General features: G+C 41.5%; 1 protein-coding gene across 1 annotated transcript; it reads left to right on the top strand.

Moving 5' to 3' along the window:
- The first annotated feature begins 346 nt into the window (after nucleotides 1–346).
- On the top strand, nucleotides 347–17,249 carry LOC105253114 (MAP kinase-interacting serine/threonine-protein kinase 1). The gene is made up of 5 exons (XM_011260926.3): nucleotides 347–1,470; nucleotides 9,581–9,715; nucleotides 12,448–12,804; nucleotides 12,907–13,477; nucleotides 13,570–17,249. The coding sequence occupies exons 1-5, from the start codon at nucleotides 1,416–1,418 to the stop codon at nucleotides 14,024–14,026; spliced, it is 1,575 nt and encodes a 524-aa protein (XP_011259228.1). The 5' UTR covers nucleotides 347–1,415; the 3' UTR covers nucleotides 14,027–17,249.
- The last annotated feature ends 156 nt before the right edge of the window (nucleotides 17,250–17,405 follow it).

Below are 17,405 nucleotides of genomic sequence, written 5' to 3'. Positions count from 1 at the left end.
ACTATTAAAAAAAGAAAAAAAATTACAATCGGGTAGCAAAGGGATTTCGAGCGGCGGAAATAAAGATATTCCGAGAGCCGAGAATTGCGAGCAACGCAGGTTGGGGCGAAACAAAATCGCAATCTCTCTCCGATTTTACGTCGCATCGTCGGGGCTCAACAAGCGTCACGGTTTGCATCATTCCATCCGGAGCCGCGATCTGAGAGCCACGTTGCCTACGTGACTCGCAGGGCGTCGACGGAGCCTCGTGATTCGCGGGTCGACGGTGGCGAGAGAGAAGCCGAGGCGCGCTTTCGCGGACGCGGCGCGGCGCGGCGGAAGGGGGGAGCGCGGAGTGGGGAGCGGGGGGAGGCTCGGAGTGTTAGTAAGCAGAGCGGCCATCTTGTCGAGCTCAGTCGGGAACTAACTGCCGAGCAGTGAGGGACGGTGATGCGGAAGAGAGGCCAGATGTGTTAGATGAAGGGTTTTTAATGCGCTTCCGAGCCCGATTGCCGCTACGTGCGAGAGGCTGTGCGATAGCGACGACGGAGCAACGACGATCACCGCGGGACTTTCGCGTGCGAAAAGGCCCGGTACATCCGATTAAAAACCTTCAGCAGAGGGGAAGCTGCGGAGGAGCGGATAGAAGAAGAGGAGGCGGCGGAGGAGGAGGAGGAGGAGGTAGCAGCAGCAGCAGCAGCAGCAGCAGCAGCAGCAGCAGCAGCAGCAGAGGCAGCGGAGAAGGTTCTGGCGAGAGGCAGACGACGACTTAGCTTCTCATCGACGGAAAGGCTTGGCCGTTTCTCGGCTACAAGAGAAGAATCGCGACGCCGAGAGGCGGAGAGAGAGAGAGAGAGAGAGAGAGAGAGAGAGAGGAGAGAGAGAGAGAAAGAGGGAGAAGAGTCAGAGCGCGCGGAGGATGACCGACCGAGAGAAAGTGCAGTGTCAAAGTCTGTGATAGTATTTATAAAAAAAGAAGAAAAATCCGACAACATCGGCACCTGTGGACGTGTCATCGTCGTTCGCGAAAAAGGAAGGACGAACAACCCGCGCGGAGGAAGGATATATATATATATATATATAAATATATATATATATAGAAAGATAGGCTTTATATATTTATTTATATCTGTGATATCGACGCTGATATACATCGACTTTCTTCGAGAGAAATAAGAAGAGACGAAGAGTAAGAGAAAGAAAGAGAGAGAGAGAGAAATCGCTCCGAAGGGAGATTATATCAGTATCTTAGTGGATAGGCTTTTTTGTATATATACGACTGACTCTTTTTTATAATTATTGCCACCGGTGCGAATCACGAGAGAGCACGTACGCTCGGACAGATCTCTCGATAGTGCGAACCCACCGCGATATTCTCGGCGCTCCTTCCCGGACGTCATCGTTGGACGAGAGCGAAGAGCGAGCAAAGAGGAAACATGGTGGAGAAGATCCTGGAGGAGAGAGAGGACGGCAGTCAGGAGGCCGGACGAGGTGAGAATATTAATTAATGATCATTTTCCCCTCGTCGAATATTCGACGCATAATCCTCGCGACCTTTAATTTTCTCTTAACAATTTTCCTCTCGAGTTGTTTTCGTTTCGCGTGAATTTTTCGTTTTCCTTTTTTATCATTTTTCTAATTGAACGCTCTCGATGTCCGATTAAGTTTCAACAGATTCATCCCATACTTTGAGAGTACGATTTTGATGTTTATTTTGTATTTGTTTTGAAAGCCAAGTTTTTCACTAGCTCTTTTTCAATCCGCGTCGATGTTCCCGTCGACTCTTGGCGCGGAGAAAAAGAAGAAGGTCTCGACTCGCGCCGGAGAATCCGTCGTTAAAGTTACGACCGACAGTTACGAAACACCTCGTATACATCGTATGTTTGTTTTGCGAGCCGGCTAACTCTGGAGTCGGCGGCGGCGGCCATTTTCACCGGTCGATGTGTAACGACCCGGTACAAAGAGGGGAGGGCGAATGCTTGGCGTTTTCGTTACGAGGCCGAAACTTTGGACAAGTTCAAAGAGAGAGACAGAGAGAGAGAAAGGAGGAAGATAAAAAGTTTGACGGGAATCGTCGATGGAAAATCGAGACGCGACGAGAATACCTTGGACACCAAGTACTCGCGTTGACTTGACGATTCCCTCGTCGTCGCGGAAATCGCGTCGTGAATACGAAGCGTGGCATCGACGACAGGGAGAGAACTTTCTCGACATCGACGAGTGACACTCGCGTGTCGACCGGCGATTAAACGACTGGGTGTCCCCTCCTTGTCTCTCCCTCTCTCTGAAAAGCGAGAAGAAAATTGACAAGAAATTAAATTCGTCGATCAGAAGCGGAGTTTGGTTCGTTGATCCTCTCGAGCGATGCAAGTTCGGCGTAAACGTGCGGACAGATTTCATCATCCTCCTATTTGTACCTCGATAATTATTATATTAATTAATACTGCAATATTATTGCAATATTATTGTAATATTATGTATTGATCTTTTTTTATTATCACCAATGAAAATAATTTTCGCGCTCGAAATTCCTCGATGCGATTTATTGCAACGGGATGCCCGCGACTTGTTGAAAATTCGCTCGGTCCCCTCGTGATAAGTAACGACGGTCAAGTATTCCGCAACGTCGTTCTAATAATACACGCGTTCTCTCGCGTATGTTTACATAAACACTTTCATATCCTGCCGAGCTCTCCTTTAATCGCTTGTCAATCGAGCGAGCCGATCGCTAATTATACCGCACCGGTCTTCATTACTGCTAAAAGCGGAAACTAGGGCAGAGAGGGAAAAAATATTCCTAGCGTTTAAATTATGCAACACTTTACGCGGGCTGTTTTATGGCAAGAAATAAAAGCGCGAGCGATATCCGTAATGAAATGACGAAATGAAAAAAATTCTAACGCATAATTACTATCGCTCGTTGACAATCCGGTTCCTTATTCGTGTTCTTATCAAAGGCTCGTCCGTTTGACGGGCACGAAAATTTTTCGGTAAATTCTTGCTGCTTGAAAGGAAAAAAGAAAAAGAATTTAGAGACGAGGAAATAGGATATCGCGCCCGAATAAATATGAGAATATTTAATTTCCCCTTTTGAATTCTCCTTCTTTTTTCGGTTGGCGTCGGCAAAATTATTTCGCCTTGGGATCGAATCTCGCTGACGAGAGATTTTGCGCCTCGATGCAAATCGCGCTCGAGGGGTATATTTTCGGGACGGGAGAGACGCGCGGGTTTTAGGTTTTGCAACGTCGCTGCCGAGCTACGCGTCGTTGGCACGGCGGATTATTTTTTCGGGGGGGAAAGGAGGGACGAGGGGAAGCGGAGGGGGAAGGAGAACGAAGTGGGTTAGTAGTGGGTATACGCGGCGATGCGATTCGGGAGTTTCGGCGCCGCGACGTGGATCCACAACACGTAGGGGAGAGAACGCGGGATCGGTTGTAGGGCGATCCAACAAAGAACGTAGGGAGAGAAAGGGTCCCGGCGCGCATGTCAGCTCGGAGCGCTTTTAAAGGGAAACGCGCACGATGCTCGACGAACAAAGGGCCTCTCGCGTGACGGCCACGTCCGCTCGATCACAACTAAGATTAGTTAAATGTTGAATTAAGAGCCCAGTCCGCTCTAGCGGTATGAACAAGTGATTTTTGGGAATGAATTTTTTCGATAGAAACGGATTTTTTTGCCATTTTTTTATACTTTTACTGACGTTTAAATACGTCAGAATTTTTTAATCTTGGATATTTAGGTTTTTTTTTAATGCATGGTTCGATAATTTTATTTTATAGAATATTTTTGGGATATCTAAGCCTTATTAAAGAGAATTTAAAAAAATTAATAAATTTTTCTGATTTTAAGAAATAAAAAATTTCTCGATATAATAAAAATTACTTTACTTTTCATTTTTTTCTAAGGATTCAATATTTAAAAAATATTTTAGGAAATCATACTAGATCGAGTTTTTTTTTACAATTACACGAAGAACGACATATCGAATGTCATATCGAATCATGTATTTTTAACACGCTACGCGCGGACATTCGTATCGAACGAAAAAAAGTCAAAGCTAATCCAAGATTAAAAAAAAATTGTAATGTACTATTTAAACATCAATAAAAATATATGTGAAACGTCAAAATGATCAATTTTTACCATTCCTCGAAAAAATTTCTAAAAATTAATATTGCACTGCTAGATATTGGTCCCTTAAGCTTTAAACCATATCTTTCATACTTTGAAAATATCATGCGCTCTTTCGATAAAAGAAATAAATGGATAGAGATATTCATCCAAATAAAAAGAAATGATCAAGAGAAAAAAAGAGGATATATTCATAAAAAAATAGGAAGGACAATAAGATGACAATCCGAATACACGCGACCGATGACATCGCAAAAATAAGAGCGCAACTAAAGTCTTTACAAACTCTCTTGCTCTCGAATCGGACGAATCTAGCGCGGACGGTTACACCAGCTGGAAAATGCCAAACTGTTCGGCGAGCTGATTTTCCGGAATGGAAAAGTTGGGACTCGATCGCGTGAATTTCCGCGTCACATATGCGCAGCCTCACGTAACCATAACGGGTGGAAAAAAAACTGAAAGTCACGCTCCGGCACGTCGCGTGATTATGCATACTCCCTTTTCCGCCTGACCCTCTAATTGGGCGACGACGTTCGTGTAGCGTCGCGCTTTATTCGTTTAATTTGTATGCAATTATTAATGATACATTATTAGGCACAGTCGTGTATCTTCGTCGCGGGCCTCGAGGCTAATTGTAAAACACTCGTTTCATGCACGCTCGATATTTCGGGTCACATTTAAGTCTGTCACTTTATTATCGACATTTGCTACATTTATTCATTTATTTAGTAGATTTATGTAATTTATTTATTTATTCATTTATTTAGAATACGGGAGAATCCATTAATAAGAAGAAAAAAAGATTACATTAGCGAAAATATGAATTAGAATGAAAATTAAATTCGTTTATTAATTAAATTCTATTATTATTAATTAAATTCATTTATTTAGAATACGGGAGAATCCATTAATAGGAGGAAAAAATATTACATTAGGGAAAATATAAATTAGAATGAAAATGAAAATATAATAAAATTAAAATAAACATTTTCCGACGAGCATTGCTCTACTCTAGCATTCTCTTATCTCCATCGGGCGTTGTAGGAAATTTAATTACAATTTTCAATCGCGAGCATGTTATTTACAGCTTTCACGCAAAGGAAATCCTACGTGACGATTTTCGCGTAATCACCAGCATGTGCACGCGGATGAATCATTATCGTGTGCGTATATCTCGCGTAAGATGGCGGCGTTCCTTTTCTGTGCCAGTCATTGAACTCTGGTGGATTCGATGTGTACGTGTCGCGCGCTGCAAGCAGTCGTCGTCGACGACGTCGCGTTTGCGAGGCGCACGAAAATACATTCGCCGAAATTATATGATGACGCGCGAAAATCGAGGAGGAGCGGCGCTTCCCGAAAATTGACGACTGTAAAGAGATACGAGATCGAGGAGCGAGTTGGACTCGAAAATCCCGAATATTTCCAGAGAGAGAGACGGAAAGATTTTTGGGAGAATTTTCGGAGACAGACGGACGGATTCGCTGCTATTGTCGCCGCCTTTACGCTTATTTTTGGATCCGCGTGAAACCCGAGTTCTCTTCTCGTTTCGAGGGACTGTGTTGGCTATTGTCTCGGCGCGAACACGCGTCGAATGACAATTAAACGATCCTCGAACCTTCTGATCGCGACTGTCGATAAACACTTCGACGGACACGATCATCGAGTGACTTTTGTTTCGTTGAATTTCTCGGCTAAATATTATCGCGATTTAAATTAATATAACTAGCTTTGACATTTTTGAAATTTCGCTTCTTTTATTCCCTCTCTCTCAGACGCTTCGACTTGACCGTAACCGAGGGCCCGGTGATCGGTCATCGCGATTATCATGGACAATAAGAGAAGAGTCCCGAGACCGGCTTACAGTTACGCGTCGAGGGAAGGGGGGGGAGCTCGTTCTCGATTCGGCTCTGATTTCTCCTCGACCCACGCGAGCGAGCGACCCGAGTGTGTCCGCTCTCGAAGGAGTGGCAGAGAGCAGAGTCTCGGCCTCGCACTCTCGGCGAGTGTATTTTATTATTCATCGGCGTTTATACATCGCGCGGCGGTCTCCGCCCACACAATCGGCACGCATCCTTTCCGCATCGTTCGGGAGACACCGCGAGTTATTAATACACGCGCGCTGCAGTTATCTCGGCAAACCGCTCGAGCCTCGCCTTATTATCGTGTATACCTGTATAGCAGAGTTTCGCAGACGTCTCGATCATTTTCAATTCAAACCGACCCCGTTTCTCCCTCGTAGCCGTAATTACGCTTCTCTTTCGAATCGAGGATCGACCCGACGAAAGTCTCTCAACGAGAACGGAAATGGAAAAACTTGCCTCGGATAAGATTTTAACTAAATACAGTTCACGTCCGCGCCGATCATGTATAATTTAATTCTCGAAAGGTCCTTATGATTGGTACGAATCTATTTAATACGCACACATACACAGTCTGTGAGATGATTGATGTTTATTTTTTAGATTTCCCCTCCGGTTGGCGATACGAATATCCGCTGTATATCTCCGTTAATACGAGGATCGTGAATCTCGTGCCGGTTACCCAGGTCTCGCCTTGGCGCGAATGAACTTTCCCAGCAAGAGAGCGAGAGAGAGAGAAAGATAGACTAGAGAGGGAAACGTCAAACTATCCGCACGAGCTCGTATCGGCGACCGACAGTCGTCCATTTTTAGTAGCTGAATTAGAAAGTGCGAAGAGACAGAATCTACTTATATGTTTGTAAGGAACGATAATCGTTGTCTTCGAATTTGACGATTCCACACTGAGAAAATCTTGCATTAATTAGAATTCTGGTAGATTCAATCAGTATGTCTGTTGGAAAATGGACCAGAATTCTTGTAGGAATTATCAGATGAATCTGATTAATTTCTTCCTGTTAAATTTACCAAATTTTCTGGTTAATAATACTAAACTCGCCAGCACCAAGTCGTCTAAAATTTTTTCCATCTAATCTCAAAAGTCTGTTTAATATTTTGAATTCCAACAAGATTATTGGATAAATCCAATCCAGATTATTGAATAAATTATTTTAAATTCAGTTTGTTAGAAATTAAACTGATAAACAGTGATGTAAGAAGAGGATGCAGCTCAAACACACAATCGGAGAGCCAGCGTCCTCTTTCTGCCACTAATGCTCGTAAGAGAAAAAAAATACCTTGGATTTAATGTTAATACTAGTTCTTTATACATTTCATGGCAAATATTGAATACGAGTTAAATTAAAAGGCAAGCAAAGAAATTAATGTAACAAGAAATTTGATAGATTCAACCAGAAAATATTAATCAAATCCTTATAGTAAAATCTATGAAACGTTCTAGTTATAAAAAATCGAGTCTTATCATGATAACTAGAAATTCTTGTTTGATTTAACCAAAATGCCTTCAATCATATACATCTTGTTGATACAATCAAGCGATTTTTCTCAGTGCGAGGATGGATTTCCGGGCAATTTTAGCTCTTCCGACCGAATCGTTAAAGGGACAAATAGTCGCGTTTGACAGATAAAATAACCAAGTATCTTTATCATCTTGCTTTATTTGAATTCCAAGATCGAAGTGGATAACGGGAGAGACGCGCCGAAGGTTTCGAGAAGCCGGCATTGTTGTAGCCGGAGCGGCTACGGGGAATTGTTCCCATCTTCATTTACCCGGGCTGAATCGATTACGCGCTTTCCAACCAGGGGCACAAAAGTACAGCCTCCTCTATATATACGTATATATATATATATAATCGAGGCACCCCCTTCCATTCGGGCAATCTCCCCCCGGGCCTTCTCCCTTCCGGGCGTTTCATTACACGGGAAATATTGTCCCCGCAAAATATCCGGGAAAGCCCCGAGATATTCGCGATCGGGGAAAAATAAAAAAAAATAGCAATCTTCACCGCGACATCTCTCCCTTTTTAATCGTTACTCCGTTATTTGTACGACATCTTGCAATTTATTCTGGCGATTTATTTCAATTTTTTTCTCCTTCTCGTCGCGGAAAATAACGAGACGCGTGCACGAGTTACGTAATCGACGTATGACATGTCGCATTATTCTACGATAAGCGTTGCAAATAGCCGGAGACGCGTCAACGTCATCTATTGGGGCGATATAATTATAACGGCGCGCGGGAGCATTATTTTAAACCTCTCTTGGAGACCAATGAGAGAGTGCGGTTATTCATAAAGACAGCGGCGTGTCGATGAATGCAAGGTTCCCCCGTGACGTGCGCGATAATCCTTTCTCTCGTAATACTTGGAGCATCTCTTTTTTTTTTGCCTTATCAATGGACCGATTGATTTTTATTGCGCGTCTCTCTTGCGCGGGACGCGAATAATGTTGTCTCTTAAACAGCCCGCGCTCGTACGTGGCAACGGGAAGTTATCGGAACGAGGCGGGAATGAGAGAAGAGAATGACTAAGAATCGCGCGATGATAAGCTCACAATAATAAACGATAACGCGCGAGCCTTCGTCACGTGGGCCGCGAGCTACTTTGTTTTCGTAAAAATAAACACACCCACGTTGCGCAACCGCGTCTTCAAGCACACGTCATTACGATGCACACTTGCGTTGAGAAAGGAATGGTTTTTTTAACGGTTAATCTTAAATTAGATTTCTTTCGACGAATTGTGCACGTGGGAATCTCTATTTATATATATTTAGTTGCATAGCGAACTTGATGGAAAATTTTCATCCTTACAATCTTCTTGAGCTTCCTTGAGTTCGTTCTTTTTTCATTAAATATTTCATATAAAAATGAATTATATCTACATGTATTTTTCTTTATCATATGTATATTTCTACATGTATTTTTCTTTATCATATGTGTATTTCTATTTTTAAATAGAGGTAGTAATTTACTAGAGAAATTGCCATTTTTTAATATTTATTTAATATTTATTTTTCTCTACTAAATATTTCTGTTTAATTATGGAAATACATGCGTTATAGTTAATAGTGAGAAATATATAGGAAATAAAAAATTTGAATAAAATTTATCCAATAATAAGTGAAACTCTAACTTTATATATATCCAAGAGAGAGAGGAAAAGGGAATTGATAAAGAAAAATATATAAAATAATAAAAGCGATTCGATGAAAAAAGAAGAAATTTTTAAAAGCCATATGTAGGTCATTTTGATTCTATCGATATTTTAATAATAGAATCTCAAAGGCTTTCATCGATAAAAAAAATGTTTAAAATTAATTTCTTAACTTTTGCTGTACACGATCATTTTCTATAGAGGTCAAGGAAAATATGCATGTATAAATTTTTCTTGATTTTTTTCAAGCACTTTGATAGAGATTTTAAAACTCTCAACAGATATTATGAACCATCATATGTGACCAAAAACAGAGTAAAAAACGTGTTATTTACAAGGATCAGTGACATGTATAAGGGATAATTTATAACATGATAGTAGCGCGAGAGAAAGATAATACATATCGAATTTCAGACTAACGATAAGCCTTTGTGTTTCAGGCGATGGCACCTGCCGGGATGTAGCTTCGACGGGGGAGACCATGAGCGCGGTGCAAGCTCGTCAGGAAGAGGCGAGACGCAAGAGGCGCAGGAAGAGACGCTCCGGCTCGTCCGTGGTGTCCTCCTGCTTCCAAGGTAAATTCGCGCAGATCGACGCCGAGCAAGAAAGAGAAGGAGAGAGAGAGAGAGAGAACTTTTAGCGCTTCCTCGTCTATAGAAATTTGCGCAATCGTTCCTATCGTAAGAGAGGAAAAGAGAGAGAGAGAGAAAGAGAGAGAAAGGGGGAGGGAGAGAGACAGAGAGAGACCGGAAGTCTCATTAGAACGGTCGTCCTCTACTCTTCGATAACTAATTCGCACGCACCCCCCTCCACCGTACGTAGCGCTCCCTCCTCGCATCGATGACTTTGCTGTAGTCTTCTCCGTAGGTATGTGTGACCTTGGACAAGTGTTCGGAACATTCGAGAAACTCGCGCAGGACGGCGATAATCGATCGCGCAGGCGGCCTGGAATTTTGCGCGACCCGCCGACTTGTTTATAAACATCGGAAATTCGGTCCCTCTTCCATCGCTCGAGAGCGTCCCTGGCCCGAGAATTATGCTTTTCACTTCCTTCGGGAAACGATTTAATCGTAATAATGGCGGAAAATTATCGCTTTTATCTTTATGTTCAATTTGGAATTTTTAACGTTTTAATTCGGATGGAAAAAAATGTAAATGTCTGTACAAATGCGAAATCGGTGGTGGTTTTACGCCTCTAAAACTCTAAACTGATTGTATGTACGTCTCGCAAAGAACGCGGGACAGGAATTTAATCCGAGTTGTGCGCAGCTGGCAAATACGGTTATTCGGCCACGGAGTCGCTCGCACGATCGATACACGGCTGGCCCACCGGAGAGAGAGCCACGAATTCGCTCTCCGCACGAGTTTTCGCTCTTAGGAGCGTTGCCAATTTATTCGATTCCCGAGCGTCAGGATGATTTGCGAGTCGTGACACGCCGATTGTAAATTAATTGTAAATAATTTATGTATTTAATACACGTAATTCGAGCGCTTAAATTATTCATGGAGTTATTAATATTGATGCGTGCTGGTAATAAACGGAATAATTAATTAAAATAATTGAGGAGAAAGAGATAATGATCGTTTTCGATTTCATTCAATTGTAATAGCGGGGATAAAAAAAAGAAAGGTCTTAAACTTTCGACGAGTATATTAAAACTAAATAACTGTAGTCGAGGTAAATATTAAGGTTCGAGTCGCGTGTTCTTGGATATTATTCCAGGAATAAAAGGATTTAAATAATGCAAGTTATAAAAATTAATTCTAGAAAGCAAGTGTGTGTAAATTTGTTTGATTTGAAGAATTAATTTTAGTCGTTTGACGAAGCAAAAATAAGGGAGACTTATAATTATAAACATTGAATTATGAAAAAATATTAATTTTCAAGTTACGCGTCAAATTTACAATTTCCCGACCGATTGCATCATTTTTTGCGATCGATTCGAGAAACTTCCAACCCCTGTTGGAACTATATACGGTGTACGCTATTCCTAAGGTCGATAGAAAGAGAGAGAGAGAGAGAGAGAAGGAGAGATTTGTCGAAATTTATATATTTCGTCTCGCGGATCACTGGGTCGTTAAACCATCAAAGACAATTTTCCTCAAGGATTACACCATTAACGGCATACAATGATCGTGTCATTAAACCGAGCGATCGATTTTTCGCCGTAACGTACGTAATTATCTCGAGATGAATCGCGGAAAGCCATTAATTGCGCGCATGCGTGGGTCGACGAACGCGCAATTTTCGCCTTCGACGTTATATTTGTTCCGCCGTTGAAATTGATGTTACGGAAAACACGAGACGTAAAGACTCGCGGAGGCATATTATCGGCTTCTGGTTGCTAGGCGCTAGCGACGCTGCCATGCGCGTGTACCCTGACGTGTATAATCGGAGCGAGAAGTGGTTGTAGGGTAGAGGGAGAGGGTGAGGGGAGAGGAGAGCGGGACAACGCGGAGACGCGGCAACGTAGGCCTCGACCGGGGGTGGTGGGGATGGGGCGCGGACGCGGCGACGCGCGGAGGGTCCTCCCTCCGAGAGGAAGAGGAGGAAAGGAGCCGCGCCATAGCTCCGGCCGCGGACTTCCGAGAGAGAGGGAAAATTCGGTGTATGTGCGTCGTAGTTCCACGCTCCGATCTCGGCCACCCCCTCTCGACCTTGACATTGACTGCCCGTCGGAGCAGGACAACATCGCGCTGTCACGCGCGTTGCGCGTTTACGAGAGACGCAGCCCATCTGAATCAGAGGATAATTAGGCATAACAATGCCGATAGCAGCGCGTAATCGACAAAAATCGATTGATTTCTTCTTTCGTTTTCCCTCCTCTCCTCTCTCGACAACACTCGGAATTTATTCCGGTCGAGGAAAAACAGATGCTCCGTCGTTGGATGCGTTTAAAAAAAGGAAAAGAACCGAGCGTCGTGAAAGGAAGAAAGAGTCCCCGATGGACGTTTCGATCGATTCAATGTTGTATTCTTTCTCTTGCCGAGTGACAATACGTGACGTAGCACGTAATTATCGTCGATCGCGTGCTCGTACAATCGTTCCACGCCAAATGAATATCGCATTGATTCATCGCGATGAATCTATTGCGTTTGCGGAATCGAAAGGTTGCAATGTTTCTCGTTCTAATAATTTTTATGAATGCGACTTGCGAAACTTGTCGAGTATACATGACAAAAATTGCCGCAATAGTAGAATAGATATATTAAAATACGTTCAACATGAAATCATCCAAGCGCTTGTTTTTTCTCCTTTTTTCCCTTTAATAAAATCGATTTGGTTCAACTCGTATGGTTATTACAGAATTGTACAAGCTGACCGGAGAAGTTCTCGGGGAGGGTGCTTACGCTTCGGTCCAGACCTGTACGTCCCTCTACACGGATCTCGAGTACGCCGTAAAGATCATCGATAAGATTCCCGGACACGCGCGTGCTAGAGTGTTTAAGGAAGTCGAAACGTTCCATCATTGCCAGGGCCATCCAAACATCATACAGCTGATCGAGTTCTTTGAAGACGAGGAGAAGTTCTATCTCGTGTTCGAAAAGATCAACGGTGGCCAATTACTGAATAGAATTCAGGAACGGGTTCACTTCACCGAGAGAGAAGCGAGTCAAATCGTCAAAGAGATTGCGAGCGCGTTAAACTTTCTTCATAAGAAAGGTAATTTTGTTTTGAATAACGAAGACGAAGCGATTTAATGAGTAAGTGTTTAAATTGTCGGACAAAATATTGATTCACGTTTTCTTCCGTATGCGTATTCAGGGATCGCTCATAGAGATCTCAAGCCCGAGAACCTCTTGTGCGTGTATCCGGACAAGTTGACGCCAATCAAGGTATGCGACTTTGATCTTGGATCAGGTATCAAGTTCAACAACTCGTTGTCTAGTCCTGTGGCAACGCCGCAACTTTTGACGCCAGTGGGCAGCGCCGAGTTTATGGCGCCGGAAGTAGTCGAGGCATTCATCGGCGAGGCCAATTATTACGACAAACGTTGCGATCTCTGGAGCCTTGGTGTCATCATGTATATTCTGCTCTGCGGCTATCCGCCCTTTTACGGCAACTGCGGCACTGACTGCGGTTGGGGCAGAGGGGAAAATTGTCAAGCTTGTCAGGAATTGCTGTTCACCAGTATTCAAGAGGGCAGATACGAGTTTCCCGATAAGGAGTGGAGATGCATCTCCGAGGATGCGAAAGATTTGATTAGAGGCTTGCTCGTCAAGGAGGCACATCAGAGGTTCAGCGCCGATAGTATTTTGAAACATTCTTGGATTAATCCCGGGCCGACTTCCGTTGAAACTGGTGATCGATCGCTCACCACACCTCATATCATAAGGTAAGTTTACCTAGAGTCGAGTTTGTTCCTCATTCTTCACTTCCATTTAATCGTTCTATTCTAAAATATAACGCATTTGCATTCGTCTTTAGGAGGAACAACTCCGCTAGAGAACTCTCAGCGTTCGCTGAGTCCGCAATGGCTGTGAATCGTGTGGTACTTCAGCATTTCTCTCTAAATCTCGAGGAGCTGGCGGAGAACCGGGAACCTAGACTGTCTACGTCGTCGACCGACGACGACAATCATCCGTACGGTCACATGTCCGACTCGAGCAGCGAGTTATCCGAGAACAGCAAGCACTTGACGACGCATTCTTCTAGCGAATTTGACGGTTTGCGACAAAAGTCGTGTTCCGTGCGCTCCAGCGTCGATTTGAACGATTCCAAGATCATCGGTAAGAATCGCATCATAAGCAAAGACTCGCTGCAAAATTTGTTTGGGCTGTCACCGCCAACCGAGAGTCGTCTGATGCAGCGCCGTTTGAAGGCACGCTCCGACCTACTCGAACGTCAGACCGGCAAAGCGGTAATTGCGTCTCCGAGTGGCTGAGAGAGATCGCAGTAGTACCGCCGATCGCTCTTTCTCATTACAGTATCACTTGTCTCTTTGTAGCTACGTGAGAACGATGTACAATACTTTTTTCCAAGGCTTAGGAAGCTAATGTGTAGCGTAAGTCGAGTCTCTGATTCTACGCGGATATAACGAGAACAGGCTCAATCCATTTACGGTAGTGACGACAGCGATAATAATCGAATAAAAAATATTTTCGCCGCGAAAAATGATCGAAAAGAATATCTCACCGTTATCTTTTCTTTCTTTTCAATAAGCTTCTTTTGTTTTAAACCTTTGTTTTTTTAGCAGACAATTTGATGACAAACAGATTGTTTTTCTTTCCAAGATAAAATTTCAGGTATCCCCTATTAATTGCAAATTGATTAATATAACGTGACATATACATACAGTTGTAACATTGCATAGTATAGCTATTATTAAAATAATGAATAAAAAATATAAAATAAGAAATTTTCGGTTAGAATGTAAATCTTGATTATAATATAATATTATATGCACTTGTAAGTGTGCATTAAAGCGTGCACCTTGCGATACGTAAGAAAAACATTTAATATTATCGATAAAAAAAAATGAAGATATTACAGTTTGACATTGCGCGTTAATAATCTTGGAAATAAAAACAAATCTGATTTCATCATCATCGCCTAATCTTCGTGTAAAGCTGCGTGTTGCTCGTTACTCACGCAGTTACATATTATTATATATTGCACAGAGCTATCTACACGACACGCGCATCTAACATTATATCACTCATGGATGGAAAATCGACTTTCAAATATTTTATTCATCCATATGTCAACATTTATATGCAAACGAGTCAACATTGCAAAGCACTCTGAGGAAGTAAATTGATTCGAAAGTACATTGATGCGTCGACTCTGACGCAATCTTATTCTTTCGCTACGTATCAGAAACGTATGTTGAAACAAAAATACGCGTGTAGACAGATTATTAACAAAAAAAAAAAAAAAAAGAGGAGAAAGATGAAGACTCTCGTGATCGTGATAGTTCGTGTGTTATTCTAACGCACGCGAATGCTTTATTACATAAATATTTTTTTTTTAAATTTGTTTGCGAAATCCCCTTCAGTTAAAAAGAACAAAAAAAAAACAAAAAAAAATCGACGAACATAATTGACGCAAGGCGAAAAAGATGTTCCTTTTATTGCTTTTTTGATATTGTTTCAAGTATATTCGAGCCATAATATACATACATACATATATATTATATATATATATTCTCGAACGAAATAAACGAGTGAATGTCTCAGCCCACAGGTGCAGATTATAGTTTGCTCATATATAGAGATAAATAGAAATGCGATAGATCGTAAGTCAACGCAAGATTTCAGAGCGACATTCAAAGGGTGGAAGCACGAAAGTGGATGAAAAGAGAGAATGAGCTGCTCTAGCTTCGTTTGCAATTTCGCATTTTTGTGTATTAAATCACGAGATAATATTTATCGATATAATAATGTTATATATTTTCGTAGAGTTTTATTGACCCTAAAATTGTTTTATATATAACACTAGTTCAATCCACGATAATGCTTTATATTCTTTTTCTACAAATTATTTGCATTCATCTAAATTTTTCTCGCTATAATTATGCACGAATTCGTGAAACAAAAAATTGAGTGAGAAATTTCACTTTGATTTTTATAAAGATAAATCATCGATACTTTTTTTTTCTCTTGATTTAGAGGAAAAAAAATACATATACAAAGCATTTCTCTCATTCACTTCTTGCTGATGCGGATGGACCGATTTTACTCAGGGCAGCTGGGAGACCGCTGCGTATTATTCTACATAAACATACAATTTGAAAACTGGGAGAAAATGTTAAGAGCTATTTGTGTGTGTAAAATTTACAAAATGCAGTCCCTCCATAAAGCTAATATCAGCAATTGCGTCAGCATTCGCTTCAAGATTTCAGGAAGGATCTTGTAATTTTGAAAGAGAACAGATGAAAGATTGGGAGGGCTGCAAATGTGTAATATGCGTTTGTACATTATAATTGCATCATTGGAAACTTTCTTAGAAAGTCATTCGCTTGCTGTAGGCAGGTACGGCTTTTGTCAACTTTTGTCTTCTTTGTACTTTGTAAGTACCAGTAAGATAAAGATTAGTGTTTATAGCGCGCGCGCAGATAAAAATGAGATTTTATATATATATGTGTATATGTATATATATACATGTATATGTACACATATATATTTGAAAATTTCCGTGTAAATAGAAAAGCTACGATATAGAGGTACGGAAAGCAATATACAATGTGGGCTCTCTTATAAAAGGGAGAATGTTGAAAGATTATAATATATATATTTATCGGCCTCTTTGCGCAAAGCCAAAAAAAAAAAAACACTTTGTTCCTTAATCAGCCATAGTGTGTCAGAAATTATCGTAAAAATTAATTTCCCCACTTGTCTTTTTCCTACTTTGTCTTGCGCAAAGTTCTATACGATATACAACTCGTCAAGCAATTAAGCGTACGCTCGAAAATCTCCAAAATTATTATCTTTTTCTTATCGGATCGCGAAAAAAAGAGAAAAATATTCTTTCTTGTATCGAGCGTGCGTATAAAATATCAATATAAGCTCGAATGTATAAGTGAATGCTCTTTAATAAAAGGACGAAACAGGAAAGAGGTAATATATATATATATATAAACATATAAGAAGGTATATAAAAAGAAGCGTGTGGAGTAAATGTCGGAGTGTGCAGAGCGTAAGAAAGAAAATATAAAAGGAAAAGAAAAAAATATACAAATGGCCATAATACGCAGATCTGTAAGCGTAACGAGTTTAAGATTGTATAATAAAATGCGAGAGAGTACACTAAATGTGTGTGTATGTATGCGCGGATGTGTGTAAGGTTGTAACGAATGAAGAGATAAGAAACGTGTGAAAAAAACTAAAACTAATTACTAGCCTTTAAGAAGAAAAAAAGCACCTTGTCATAAGTTTATATAGCATAAAGGTACCGCTGAGTCATACCGACCAGAGTATCAGATTGTTGTTTACTTTGATCCCTTTACATCTTCACGCATCTATCTCGATACAAACGAATCGATTTGTAATAGATTTTTTTTGTTCGCCCGCATACACATGCACGCATCATGAGAGTTGAAAACAAAAACAATGATGTATCGAAGATTGAAATTGTGATAATGCTTTTCGCGTGCCGTGGCTGGACCATATATAATGTTTGAATACTCGGTATAGCGCAGCGGTCGGCCAGCTACATACACGCAAAATGCGAACGCTATCATTCTCATTTTTCTTCCCTGTAATACGCAGAGCGAGTGCTGTATAAGTTGTTTGCGGAGCGGCGATTATAGGATGTAACCCATG

This window comes from Camponotus floridanus, unplaced genomic scaffold (genome assembly GCF_003227725.1).
Source record: "Camponotus floridanus strain SB8 unplaced genomic scaffold, Cflo_v7.5 scaffold7, whole genome shotgun sequence".
In the NCBI taxonomy this organism is placed as follows: Eukaryota; Metazoa; Arthropoda; class Insecta; order Hymenoptera; family Formicidae; genus Camponotus; species Camponotus floridanus.
The sequence above is the reverse complement of the archived record's forward strand: the minus strand, read 5'-3'. Positions and strand labels throughout refer to the sequence as shown.

What these genes read in the sequence shown, in the direction of transcription:
- LOC105253114 (XM_011260926.3), top strand. Translation starts at nt 1,416, where the DNA reads ATGGTGGAGAAGATCCTGGAGGAGAGAGAGGACGGCAGTCAGGAGGCC. An exon ending in CAGTCAGGAGGCCGGACGAG is followed by an intron (nt 1,471 to 9,580) that starts GTGAGAATATTA and finishes TTTGTGTTTCAG; the next exon opens with GCGATGGCACCTGCCGGGAT. An exon ending in ACCACACCTCATATCATAAG is followed by an intron (nt 13,478 to 13,569) that starts GTAAGTTTACCT and finishes ATTCGTCTTTAG; the next exon opens with GAGGAACAACTCCGCTAGAG.